Source organism: Poecilia mexicana, unplaced genomic scaffold, assembly GCF_051168715.1.
Source record: "Poecilia mexicana isolate PSO_F unplaced genomic scaffold, ASM5116871v1 scaffold_4, whole genome shotgun sequence".
NCBI lineage: Eukaryota > Metazoa > Chordata > Actinopteri > Cyprinodontiformes > Poeciliidae > Poecilia > Poecilia mexicana.
The window spans coordinates 14,510,583-14,524,451 of NW_028263373.1; the positions used below are offsets into that span (position 1 = coordinate 14,510,583).

The 13,869-nt window shown below is 38.7% G+C and overlaps 1 protein-coding gene across 2 annotated transcripts in view; it reads right to left on the reverse strand.

The window, feature by feature from the left end:
* Positions 1–618: 618 nt before the first annotated feature.
* The window catches only part of p3h2 (prolyl 3-hydroxylase 2), a 46,276-nt gene continuing 33,025 nt past the window's right edge, over positions 619–13,869 (reverse strand). Inside the window, exons 2-15 of one of the 2 annotated variants that reach the window (XM_088005006.1) lie at positions 12,684–12,836; positions 11,981–12,170; positions 9,779–9,910; positions 8,515–8,663; positions 4,987–5,076; positions 4,603–4,643; positions 4,382–4,473; positions 4,160–4,287; positions 3,934–4,029; positions 3,371–3,521; positions 3,029–3,146; positions 2,865–2,940; positions 2,509–2,649; positions 619–1,549 (exon numbers count right to left, since the gene is read on the reverse strand). In XM_088005006.1, the coding sequence (XP_087861132.1) occupies positions 1,457–1,549; positions 2,509–2,649; positions 2,865–2,940; positions 3,029–3,146; positions 3,371–3,521; positions 3,934–4,029; positions 4,160–4,287; positions 4,382–4,473; positions 4,603–4,643; positions 4,987–5,076; positions 8,515–8,663; positions 9,779–9,910; positions 11,981–12,170; positions 12,684–12,836 (1,650 nt within the window). In that variant the 3' untranslated portion in view covers positions 619–1,456. The remainder of the gene's footprint in view (positions 1,550–2,508; positions 2,650–2,864; positions 2,941–3,028; positions 3,147–3,370; positions 3,522–3,933; positions 4,030–4,159; positions 4,288–4,381; positions 4,474–4,602; positions 4,644–4,986; positions 5,077–8,514; positions 8,664–9,778; positions 9,911–11,980; positions 12,171–12,683; positions 12,837–13,869) is intronic. The other variant, XM_015001106.2, reaches the window with a different exon arrangement.

The following is a 13,869-nucleotide window of genomic DNA, read 5'->3' on the forward strand; positions in this document are numbered from 1 at the left end:
TCTTAATTCTTAGAAAAGTGACTGTTCAGGCAGATCTTTGATGCTCTTCATTGCTCTCAGTTCTATTTTTGTACGTCCAAATGCTGACTTAGTGCATCATTGTTATTCTGAACAGTTAATCTGAGCACAGCTAAGAAGATGATGCATTCCTCTTTAAATGTGTTTTAAAAGTTTATGATTCATGTTGAATTAAATGTTTATCGACTGAGACCAAACAGTTGAAACTTTGACCAAAATGCCTGAATTTGTAGGTAAAATTGTTTTCAGTTCTTCAGGCAGTAGGACAGCAGCCTATTTTTAATAAGAGGAAGACCTACAGTATAATCAAAGTAAACAATAAGGGGTGGAGGACTTTATCTAGATAGAGAATCAACATGGAGAATGTCTTTTTTTTTGTAGATTTAGCAGTTTTACACAACAAAATTATAGTTCTGTTGTGTAAAACTGCTTTTCACCTTTCAGGTATTCAAGTTACATCATGTTACAATATTATTTCCTCATCAAAATCTAAAGTCATATAGAGATTTGATTGTGCTATAAAATGGCCCTATGTGCCTGGAAAATACACATTTTACGTTCATGAATATTAATTTTAAATATATATAATAGACAAATAAATTATAAATTTCATTTTCTTTTTTATTTCTATGTATGAACACACACATTTTATGTTAACTTAAACAAAAATGGCCTCCCTCTTAAGGCCACAATAAAAATATTGAGAGCACAAAGGAAACTTTAAGTTTTGACTTGCAGTGCATCATCATCCTCATGATCAATACAGGCATGAAGTAATAAATGCTCATAAAAACATATTCCCTGAAACAGGAACAGCTGGCATCTTTCATAAAAAAAAACAAAAAAAAAACTTTTTCATATGAAATGCAGACATCAGCTGTCTAAAAAACATAAATAAATCAAATACTCACGCGCTCACCATTCTCATATCAGTAAATGTGCAAAACTGTACAATGCTCTTAGAAATTATGTATTCAGCATGGAACAGGTTCCAATTATTGCAATTTCCAAAATAGAGAAACAGTGTACCACCAACCTTGAAAATTATTACTGGCAATTTGAAACACTGAGTAACATCTTAGTGTGTGTGTAGTTGTGATAAAAGTTTCAGGTATATTTTGTTACTAACCTCTGAGTTTTCTGAATTAGATCGGAAACAATCCCAACCCAAAACAGCGAAACCTCAACTTCACAGTTCACAGCATAAAACAATACCAAACAACAGGATGTTACTGGAAAAAGGTCCAAAAGGCAAACAGAAGTTTGACGGTACAAATAAAACCGATACCACAACACTATTATTAACTTTGCACTTCAGTATAGCGCAGTACAAAAATAGAAATGTTCTGATCCAAACGTTGTTTAATAAATAGCAAAAAAGGATTTAATTGATAAAGATAATGAAGAAGCGATGGAGATTTCTCGATTTAGACCGCTTCTACAGTTCATCTTTAGGGTTGATGGTGAGGCCCTGACCCCAAACTGACTGCGTGTCCAAAGCCTGGATCACCTCGTCCGCCTGCAGCCTCTCCTGGAAAAAAATGGAGACAAAAAGACACAGGTGAGACAGAAAGAAGAGAAAAACAAACAGCTTTGTTCATATATTACAGCAAATAAAAAACTCTTATGATCTCTTCCAGAGTTAAAACATTAGCATTGTTGTTTCTAAACGAATATTAACTTGTTATTTGAGGTCTGGGTCTGGGAGCGCTGCATCTTTTTCTCCTTTTCTGCAAATAAACACTAAATTTCTGCTTGGAATTCCGGAGACATGCTGTCAGTAGTTCACAGAATAAAAGAACAATGTTCATTTTACTCAAACATACAGAGTAGAATCAGAGAAACTGATCATTTTAAGTGGTTTCTTAATTTTTTCCGGAGCTGTATATTTTAGGACCATGACTCAGATGAGGAAGTATGAGAAGTCAGATCGTAAAAGAAGATTCACAGCAATGCCATTTTTTATCTGAATCATTGAGAAATAGCAATGGGTCTTTAAACATTAGTAAGTGTTCAAAAATAGGAATAAGCTTAAACATACAGGTTATTCATTGCCATGTCCAGTTGTTTCTAGTTTGGTAAATAGGGTAAACTATTTAGATGTAGTCTGGTGATGTACTCGTTCATATGAAGGCTTCTAGGAACATGATGCACAAAAATGACGGAGGAAAAAAAAATTCTTCTGTGAAAATTGTATGAGACATGTTCCAAAATACTTTCAGCTTTTATGACAGAGAAATGTGATTCTAAAAAGTACAGACTCGGTGTGGGTTAAAGACAAACGCAAAACATAATGTCAGAGCACTGCACTCTTATCAGCCTACTCCACAAACATGAGGTTATCACTGCTGATACATCACACAGAGTTCTATTAAAATGACTTTCACTTTGCGGCTGCAGACAAATCCTGCGGTGTTAATCGTTTTCCAAAGCACCGCAGGTAAAACTGAAACCAGACTAATAACTGAAGTGACCTTAACGTCTGTTTACCAGTTCTCTGTAGAGCGGATCTAAGGTGAACCACAGAGCCACAGCACACCTCTGCCCACTGGTGACGGCTTTCACGCCGTGTGGATTCTCTCCCCCTGATGAGAAACCCACCAGCCGACCACACTTTGGTTTTATTGATGCCTGAAAAAGAAAGAAGATCCAAATTTAGTTTGTTTATATTATCACATTATATTCTTCTTTTTGAGCCACTTGCAAGCTAGATGAAAATTTGCTTTTTATTTCATCGTTAATTATCTTCCAACTCCGAACATATAAATTAACCTCTGGTGTTATCTCCTTCTATAGGATTTCCATTATGAAGTTAAATCTGTTTTTTGTCAGGATAACCATCTCACCGTGACTGTTTTGGCATCCATTTCTGTGAATATAAACTCTCCTCCTTCAAAATCTCCATTTAGATATAACAGTGCACTGAAAAGGGAAAGGACACCAAATCAATAGGAGATTATATAATCCACTGGATTAAACCATGCTTTGAAGATGCACATCATTGTCCTACCTGTAATCTCTGTATGTGTATGCTGGTGGTTCTTTCCAACACTCGTTGGCGTCTGGATCCAGCAGACAGTTGTCAGCATGGATGGGATGGCTCAGGTCATTCCTGTGATCTTGTTGGCCTACAAGGAACAACAAATAATAAACCCATCACTCAACAAACAAACAAATCAATAAATGTATGGACGTTTGTAATAAGAGGATGAAAGCAGTTTTTAATTATGGAAATCCAAAGACACAAATTTTGCCCGTAAACTGACCTAAGTGTTATTAAAAAGAGTCATGGAAAGAACCCAAAATAAACTATTGTGGGGCTTTAGGGGCTTATGCTGAGTGAGTTAGTGACCTGTGATGGCTGTCCGACACACCAGGTGTGTGTAGGAGAAGTGCAGCGTAGAGTTGAGCATGAAGTAGGACTCCACGATCCGTCTCACTCGCTCGCTGGTGTCATAGAAGAGTCGAGCGCTGCTCATGGGCACTCGGCCCTCGTAGCCATACTGCAAGGAGGACAAAATGTAGTCAAGCAAAAACCAGGACTTGTATAGTGTAGTTGACATTATTCTTTAAGCAACATCCAAACTCAAGGCTCGGGGGCCAAATCCAGCCTCCCATTGCTGTTCATGTGGCCCTCTAGAGTAGAGTCCAGACTCTAGAGGGCCACATGAGGAGAACCTTCAAGATATCAATTGTGTGTTCAAACCTGTTTTTATCTGTACAGTACCAAATTACACCAATGTGAAGATATGTTCAACATTATTTAATTTTAAGAAGTATTCATTGAATGCAGAAACAGCTACTTATTAATATATTAACAGTTTGTTACTGTCACGACTGGCCCTTTCAGGACATTCTTGATTTTTATTTGTCCGTTTGAACTAAGGGAGCTGTTTGCATTAGCAGTCAGTGTACCTGCAGAGTTTTTAGCACCGTGGCTCCTTCGAACCTCTCGTTGGGAGTGTGTGGAGACATCCTGCCTCTGTAACCGTCTCCTGCCATGGTGACTGCCTGGAAAACAGAAATAAACCCACAAATAGGCTTCAGGCACATTTATTCCCTCCCCCACCTACACTGAACCAATAGAGTTGGGTTTATATTTAAGACTACCCCTGATATTATAACTTTACGATGTGCTCACATGTGCCAGGTCTCTGAGCTCTGCACACTCCTCCTCAGAAATGACATGATCGAGGAGAACCCGCTGGGTCCCGTTCAAAGCCACGGAGTTCTGCACCAGCTGCACACTGTCATACAGCAGGGGGCCACCTACACACACACAGAAGCACCTTAATTAAGCCTCCTACCGTTTCAATAACAATCACATTAACAGATCTTTAGCAACAGCCTCTCACAGGCTTACCCTCTTTAAGCTGCTGCGAAACAATCACAGTGATGTTTTTCTTCTCTGAAATGGGAACATACTCCATCCAACCATCTGTTCCAGAGGGAATCCTGAGGAAACAGAAGCAACAACTGTTGAACCTGAGAGAGACTCCTAGTGAGTTTCATACAGTCGACACGCTGGTGTTTTAAAAAATTCAACTGAAATCACTGGTTTTGGCTTCTGGTGCTTCATCTTACCTGTTGGAATCATCCCTTCCTCCTGTGCTGCTCCAGTAATTCTGCATCAGAGACAAATTGAAGCCTCTTACTAGCTTGTTACGTTCCGCGCTCCTAAAAGCTCATCAAATTCAGACGGGATTTCGCTGCATGTAAGTTGAAATATCGTAGCATGACCAGCAGGTGGTGCTGTTGGCTGCAGAAACAGCGGTGAATTGCGGCTCTGCCAGACACCTGTTGCTCCAATACATGTGGACAGTGTCTCTATCATTTCCGGGCAAAACTACTATTTAAACTACTATTTAAGTGGGAGCAACTTGCTAGCTGCTACTACTCATGGCATGCTTCAAAGATCAAAAGTAATATGACTAAATTACAAATGTTACTATACTAAAATTAACTCACCCCTTCAGTGAAGTCAACGCCCATTATTTTGCTGCCCATTAGAAGGAGTTCCAGTTCCAGCTGGTGCCTCGTCAAGTAACGTTCAGCTTCCTAAAGACAAACACAATAATATCTGTATTAATGATATAATAATTTTACAAGTATACAAATATATAAGCATTCATTATTATACAAATATTAGAAAGTAACTAAACTACTAAAGATACACTGAATCTAAAGAAAGAACCGTGATTAACTGTTAAATATTGAGGTAAAGATAAAGATAGTTGGACTTTTTAATGTCCATACTTGTACATGTTTGGCAATATTTTCATGTATGATAACTTTTCCAGGAACAAAAGAAATAGATATTTTTCTTCTGGCTAAATTACATGTAAATGTAGCTAAAAGGGGAAAATCCATCAAAGTCAAAATATAGAAAAGATATTAGAGAAGGGTTTTTATGTGATGATGGATCCTTGTTCCAAAAACCAAAAGTATTGATGAGATTGTAACTTTTACCAATCACTGATTCCACGTGAGCTGCAGTATATATAAGTTTTTCTTCATCATGTGGAAACACCTTTTTCGTTAACAACGTAGAAAATACATCGACATGAAGATGTTTCTTAGGCTCTAAATGTAATTTTTAAGGGGAATATTGTAATATCCACAACTGAAAAAGGGTTACATTTGGATAAAAAGTGAAACTAACTTATTTGCAATGTAGAAAGGGAACCTTTATCACAAAAAAACCTCATAGACATCCATAACATGCTGCAGTATGTCTACACAAGGATGCTTCTTGGAGCCTAAATGTGGTTTAAAATTGAAACCTTATCTAAATAAATGAACACGTGAACAAATGGTATCACTACTGCAGCAAGCAAAAAAAAAAAAGATTTTACCTCCTTCAGAGCGAGTGAAACTTTGCCCAGAGGTCTGTTACAAAATCTGAACTGCCTGCAGCATTTTTCTTTTCCATTATTCTTTGGAAAACAGCATGAAGATTGTGTCAGAGACCTTATGCAGACTTTCTACCCCCAGTTTTCCTTCCTTTTGAAAGCAGGACCTTTGGACGGAGAGGCGTGTTCAGGCAGGCCCTGACACCCTACAAATGAGCTCCCAGAGGCAGGAAAGGGAGGGAATGCATGGAGGAGGCAGGCTGGAGGGCAATTAATGTACAGTAAACTGACAAGATGTGAAAAATGGGAAACAGCACATTTTCCTTCAGCCTCCTTATCTCAGCTTTTGATAATGTTATCCAGAGAGTCACACATTCTGCTGGAAACTTTGGTTGCTCTAATGAGCAACAGGCTTTTTCTAGTGAGAGACTAAATATTTGGGAGAGCAACAAGGCAGCGGTCTAGGTCTTTTTTAGTTGAACAAACTGATGGCCAACCTGACAGATTTTTGGAAAGCAACCTTTAGCTCTGGCAAAGAAGTGGGCTCTTTACAAAAGGTTGTCAGCTTTCCTCTCAAGTCTTTCCTCACTTCCTGCATAACGTCTTTATCTGCCTTTCATCATTCTGGGTATGGAGCATTCCCAGGGCTTCTTTCCAGTCCATCTTTACTAAGACGAGAGCAGATTTCTGGACGTTGTGGATGATTTGTAGATGCAGCAATGACTTATCCTTACTATAGTGTTCAGATGCACTTCAAATGCAAGGAGGGGATTGTAAAAACAAAACCACGATTGTTTCAAACTGCACACATTCATTTCTAAGATTTGTCTCTCCGCTATTAGTTAATAAGTTCACAAATTTCTCCGCTCACTTCTTCCCAGAATATTAAATCCTTCTGTTATTGACTCAGCCTGTCTGGGATTCTGTTACAAGTTCAAGCCAGGCTATGGTCTGTTATAAATTAAGCCATTTAGTTGTAAGATAATGGTGGAGAATTAAATGTGCTTTGGGTGCCAACATCAAAATTACTTAAAAATATGTGGAGAAAAAAGATGTGGGCAAAATACAATACGTCATAGGTTTGTTAAATACTTCAGACAGTTTTATCCAAGCTGATAAATCCAAAGTTTCCCCTCTCCTCTCTTTCGTCTATCCTTCTCACACTTTGTGGACTTTAGCATGTTGGGCACTGGAACATGTCGCTACTGCAGTGGTGCATCATCCATCAGGCAGAATATTTTATCGTCATGCAAAGTCTCAGCTCCAGACGCAAAGAATACATTCCTCTAGACTGGACTGCTGCTGAGTCGTACAAAGTTCAAGTTTCAGAGTCGGGATGAAGAGCAGAGAGGCACAGAGTCCAAGCTGCTTGAGGTCCAGTGTGAAGTATTTACATTTTAACTTGATCTGGGGAGCCACATCATCTGCTGGTGTTGGTCCACTGGGTTTCATTACAGCCAAAGTCAGCGTTGCTTCATGCTTCCCTCTGCTGCCAAGCTTCATAAAGATGCTAACTTAACTTTAATATTTTCTAGGGTTTCAGAAGCTGTATGCCGTAATACATCAAAATGAACACAACATTTGAAATATATTTTTCTTACTTTTAGATCTGAAATGTAAAATAAATGACATTTAATTACAAGGCATGGTTGCCTTGCAGCAAGAAGGTCCTCGGTTCAAGTCTTGGTCTTTCTGCTTGGAGTTTGTATGCTCTCCCTGTGTATGCATGGATTCTCTCCAGGTACTCCGGCTTTCCTCCCGGTCCAAACAACATGACTGACAAGCAGGTATGGACAATGGATGGATGAATAATTTGAGATGCATCTGTTCATCATTTCCCTAACATGCTGACATTTTCGCTGCGTCTTGAGCAAGTAACTATGATTCATGTGTTTCTCCTAAAATCCCCATGATGAAACCGATCTTTCAAGCAATACATTTCACCTGAAACACACTTTACATCAAATCCAAACCTCTGAACCTCTGCTACACTGTCAGACTGTCGATTTGATCAAGTCTGTCCAGCCTTTCCTGGAGCTGCCAAACCTATGGAGGAATTTTTCTGCCATAATCCAATGGCACACATTTTCAGTCTGAAAGCAGGATTTCATGTCTTTTGTTCTCAAAACGTTTAATACCGTTGGTTACATTTTTATTTTGAAAGCAGGACTTCATGCCTTTCTTCTCAAAACTTGTAATGCTTGTACTCAAAACTTCTTCTCGCGCTCATACTTGGCCTCTGCTCAGACTCTCTATTCGCTTATGAATCACCTGCCTTTTGGCACAGTCGCCTAGCAACCTCTCAGCCAATGGAATGAAAGTGTTGTACTGGGTGTATTTGTTTCCTTCTAGCATATGAGAGGCCCGTGCGGCTACTATCAAACAACCTGCACCACCCACTGAATGTAGGGAGTAACCATGACGTCAGTTTTCTGCTCCGTAGTACACTAAACATCCGCTACCAGAGTGCTACTGACCACTATCCATCCATCCATCCATCCATCCATCCATCCATCCATCCATCCATCCATCCATCCATCCATCCATCCATCCATCCATCCATCCATCCATCCATCCATCCATCCATCCATCCATCCAATCTATCTATCTATCTAGTTTTGAGAAGCAAGATATGAAGTCCTACATGACGCAGCAGATTCCTGACCTCTCGTGGGGTGCTGTCATGTGTCAGGATTTCTCTGTAGAGATCCACGTTGTCGGTCATAAACTCGTCTCCCTCGTGGAACAGAAGGTAGGTCAGAGCGCACTGCAGCGCCTCCTCCAGCCTGTTGACTGCACACATTAAGAGAGACGGGAAGAAAGTTCAACATTTTTCTCTGATTCGTGTTCATCGGTATATTACTGCAGATGGACTGGATTATCAAATTTTATGGCATGCTTGGATATAACATAGCTAACATTTAGAAAATAATATTACAAAGGAAATAGAGCTGAGCACTGATTGCACAGAGACAACCATGTATGTAAGTACAAACTAATCAATAGTTTCCTGTAAAAAGAAATCGGCTACTGCCATTTTTGCCACTTTGCACAGTGCATACAGATTTCTTCATGAATACAGATCAAATATCAGACATGTTCCATGTTTCTTCTAGGTGTAAGCCTTCTTTACTCTGCTGCAAAGATGAAAGGTTAATACAGGACTTCTTTCTTTAGCTTTAGCTTTCTGCAGTTTGCAAGTTTGTTAAATTCTGGAGATTTGAGCTGAAACAGCAACATTTTTTATGGAAACCTTCGCAGATAAGACAAGCAGAACAACTGCAGAGTGATTTAAAACTTCCACTGCTGCTGAGTCAAATAAAACAGACTGAGGCTGCAGAGCAGAAAAATTCGATTACTCTTATTTCTGTTAGGCAATAAAAATGCTTAATTAGGACGCAACATTTTTGAAGACCAATACCTAAAATTTAAAACTATAGTTTCGGAAAATGAAAACCTTTTATTCTAATAAACAATTGATTGGTTTAGTGTTTTCAAGGTGAAAATGTAAGTCCAATCATGCACAATCCAATGATCTCATACTTAGTGAGATCATATTTTTTCAGAGGGGTTTCATAAACATCATTGCTAGTCTAAGTCCATCAGGACTACCAAATCTCATTACAAATTTAATTGTTAGACTGCTTCAGGAAATTAAAATATCCAAAGAGACACATATCTGAAAATGTAACAAGTTCTCAGTTCTTAACTGAATTAACTTAATCTGCTTGTATCTGCATGCATGAACTATGGGTGCAATAATTTATCCTCTTTACATTCAGTCGGCCGTCATGTCCAAGAACCTCAAAATCAAAATGAATTAATCTAAAATTTAATCACTTCTGTCAACACATATCTTTACTTATACGTGACTGTCAGAAAAATGTCAAAGACTACAAACCTCCCACCTTTAAAATAGGCAAACTGAAGGTAGTCGTAGTGAAGGGGCAGGTAGTTCTCCATGGGGGAGAGGCGGCCTGGACGGGTAGCCAGGTCTCGGACGCACTCGTGCTCACAGTGCAAAACCTGAGTAAAATGATCTGCAAAAAATGCAATCAAAAATTTAGTCTTTGGATTATGCTAAAAGAAATTTGGATTTCCAGACTTTTACAAATGTGAACGTCAACATTTGATGTTCATGCACCCTGTAGCAATTAATCCCATAAGGTGGCAATAGAGTCTGAAATAAAATAGCGTTTGCTCCGATGGGGACCTGATGTTAGGTCATCCTTTGCAGAATCAGGAGTTGGCAGGCTGCTTATCATTTCCTCATGCTGTACACTGAGAAGACAGCCAGCAGTGACAGCATGCATGTGTGAATGTGTTGTTAGCATGTATGTGTAGTGAGGTCACTCTGAAACAGCTGCAGCATGATTTTTCTTTCCGACAGAAAGGCTGTGATGTTTAAATTTCTTCAGGAAACTCCAGAGGAGCAGAGGTCACACCTGAGTCACGCAGAGCTGCAACACGATTCAGGTCAAATACAGAAATTTTAACACGTCCAGACGGAAGCGGTTCTGTTAAATCCTTCTCTTGTTTCATCCGAGTCACACAGCAGATTGATTTTCCATATCCACACATCATTACACATATAAACATTATGATCACAGAATCGACTGGTGCAGCGCTATGGAAAATAATCTGTTAATTTTAAGTAAAACAAAGCCTGGCCAAAATGAATTAGCTGTCTTTTAATGTTTACCCAATCTGACCACACATATGAGAGAGTCAGAAAACACTCACTCAGCAATTAGGCAGCTGCTACTGCACAAAAACCTGCCTCAGCTTCCAAAGAAAATGGCCTGACTTTTGTCAAACACACACGTCCCATTGACTGGGATGGACGGAGCAGGAGGCAAAAGTAAAAGTGAAAATGCAGCATGGCTATAAAGAAACTTTACATTTTGAAAATATTTCCAAATGACAAGAGAAAAAACAAAAACAATAAGATGACAGGAAGACAGTAAAATTAAATGAAAAGATACAAGAGGACAAAAGTATTTTTGTTAGTTTCTTTCATCCCTTAAAGTCTCTGGAGGTCAACATTGCCCCAAAGTTCATTAACAAAGAAGAATGAAAAAAACAAACAATCAGTCTCTACATGCATGAAGCTGGTAGAGACATATCCCAACAGCTGTTGCAGAAAAAAGTTTTTCTGCTCAGTATTGCCTCAGGCAAGCTGCATACGGATGGCTCACATATGTAAAATAAACTGAAAAAAAAAACGTGTCAGTATCCTTCCAGTTCCCAGTTATTTTGCCCTTTTATGCCAGAATACCACATAAAATCCCAATCTGGTTTTACCTGCATTTTTTTATTTACAAAATGTGAACTGAATACATTTTAAAAGCACCACACCGAATACATGCAATATGAAGGCTGGCATTTTTTATTTTTATTTTTGTTTATTTACGTATTTTATTTTTAGCAAAGACACAAAACAGCACAAAATTGTTAGAAATACTTGAGTATAGAAAATCATCTTCTACTGTGTCCATAAATGTATTTGCGTCGTCTTCCTGACCTGAGGTCAAGTTGTCTGCATGGTCTGTCGAAGACGCATATCTACCAAATCCCAGAGCTAACTGTGCAGCAAAGCTAATCCAGCCAAACTAAGCAGAATATTTGCACTGAGTGAGTAATCTGGCCGTTCCTTGTAATGACCACTTCTTTTATTCCTTAAAGACTATAAAATGAAATCATTTTGACAGCTGCACATCTGGAACGTGTGCAAAACTATATAGTCTAATCTCTGTACTTCCAATTTTAGTACACTGTTTTATAACATAGATTAACAAAAAGTTATAGACATTGGACCTAGCTAGTAGAGCTATAAACACAAATTATTCAATTTATGTTTTCTTTAATCTGTAAAGACAACAAGACAAACCTTTTTATTGCCAAGAAGTCCAAATTGAAGCATGGACAAAGGGATTATTATTTATACTGTACAGACATATTGATAAATACATCTTGATCTACATAAGATGAATGATGAAATCGTAAGAAGAATTAAACACTGGCTTCATCCGTCGCTCGATGATAATATTTATGTTTGCACTGAAACCGAAACCAGGTAGATACATTTTCTGTGACTTTTTCTGCCTTACCCGACATGACTTCATGTAGGCTGTAGCGGTAGCGTACGTGGTCGTGGCCCTCAAACTTCTGCGGACCCTGGCACAGGGCCCGACACTCCACATCGGCTTTGTAGTATTCCACCAAAGCATCCTCGAACAGAGATACAGCTCCTTCGTAGTCGCCTTTGTCGTATAACTTTACTGCCGCTGTGAATGATTGCTGTGATAGAGAAGTCACAGGGAAGGAGAAAGAGAGAACAAGAGAGGATAAATCTTGAAGCATATCTCTGTTTCTTTAAGTTATGCTTTATAGAACGTACATTTTGTTGTGACAAAGAAGACTTAAGTAAAGCGCCAGCAGGATCTAATTTGTGCATAAAGACACCAAGGTTAAAGAAGAGCATAATCTTTTTATCTGCAGTTAAATTTGTCAGTTTTTAGTTTTCAAATATAACACACTGGGAAAAGTTCAAAAAGTAGTCTTTTCCAAAGGAAGGTACTGCTCGATTTAAAGCCACAAAAAAGAAGAAGTGGCTGGAGCAGCAGGGTAAGGAGTTAAAACCCTTTTGCATCCGAAGCTTTATCACTAAAGGCCTCAGTGAGTTTCCAGTCATTAAAACTCTAGGGGTCGTTTCTATCAAGGCCGTTTGTAGAAGCACAGCAGCTGTACTTTCAAAATCAGATGCTGCAGACAGGAGGAAAGCCTCGACCAAAAGGACTGTTTCTTTTTTACCTGATGAGGCCGGGCTTCCCGGTCCACAAAGTGGTTTTCTTCTACACCCTGCAGGTCTTTGTACTGTTCGAGGTGTTGGCCCATCTCCACATGTTCTGGATTGGCCTGAAAATAGGTATGAGCTGCTGCTGCCGCCTTTTCCGGCTGCTTCAACTGAAAAAGGAAAAACAGAACCAGAGAAAAAAAGTATACGCCATTAAATCCTAAAATACTTTCATTTTGGATGAATAGAACAAAATTCACACAAACTAATTTAAGCTATGTTCAAGTAGGTCAAAAGGTTCAGAGAACATCGTTACATTAAGAAAAGTCAGTTCATTTCCAGCACAGCAGATTGTGTTGTTTTCCTATTTCAGCCTCATTTTTACATGTATTACTAGGAACAGCAAAGCCTCTCAGAAGAAAGGGACAAAGTTGATTGATAAGCCTGACAAAAAGGCTACAATTTCTCTGAAGAAACATCTGCTGAAAGAGGCAGACCACTTGACAAAAACTCAGGCCTTTCCCAAAAATAAAGTTGTGGGGAGTTAGTTGGACACTCCTTCAAGCGATGTCACATCTGAACAGAGAAAAACTGAGCGGATTTAGGAGGCCACACCGTTCCCATCCACATCCTGTTATGAAAAAACAGCCGTTGTTATTATAGCCAATGCAATAAATGATTTTCTTCACAACTGAAGAATAGAAACTTGGCAGAGCTTACAGAGGAGGGGTAAGCTCATAAATCTGTTCTACTTACTGAGAAATGCATCGAACATGAAGATCTAATTTATTCAAGTAGCTTGTGGAAAGTGCAAAAATAAAGATTAGAAGTTTTGTTTTTTTACATTTGAGATAAGTAGTAACAGTTATTGAAGTTTTTAACCTTTGCATATGGAACCGTTGCCTGGTTACGTTGGTTTTTTTCTAATTTTATCTAGTGTACTGGCTGGAGAAAACAGATGACTGTCCTGAAAACCAACCTTGAACTGACCTTGCATGTTGACAGCACAACTTCTCAAGAATGTTTAGATAAATTAACTCAAATTTACCAAATCTATATTTAACCAAAAGTGAGTATTTGTATCGTTTGTTCAGGAAGTGGATAAAAGTTTCGTATCTGGACATTTCATTACTTTGTACTTGAGAGTACCTTAAAGCACTAGAAGATAAAATTAGAGTTACTTTTACTAAGGGCAAGTACATC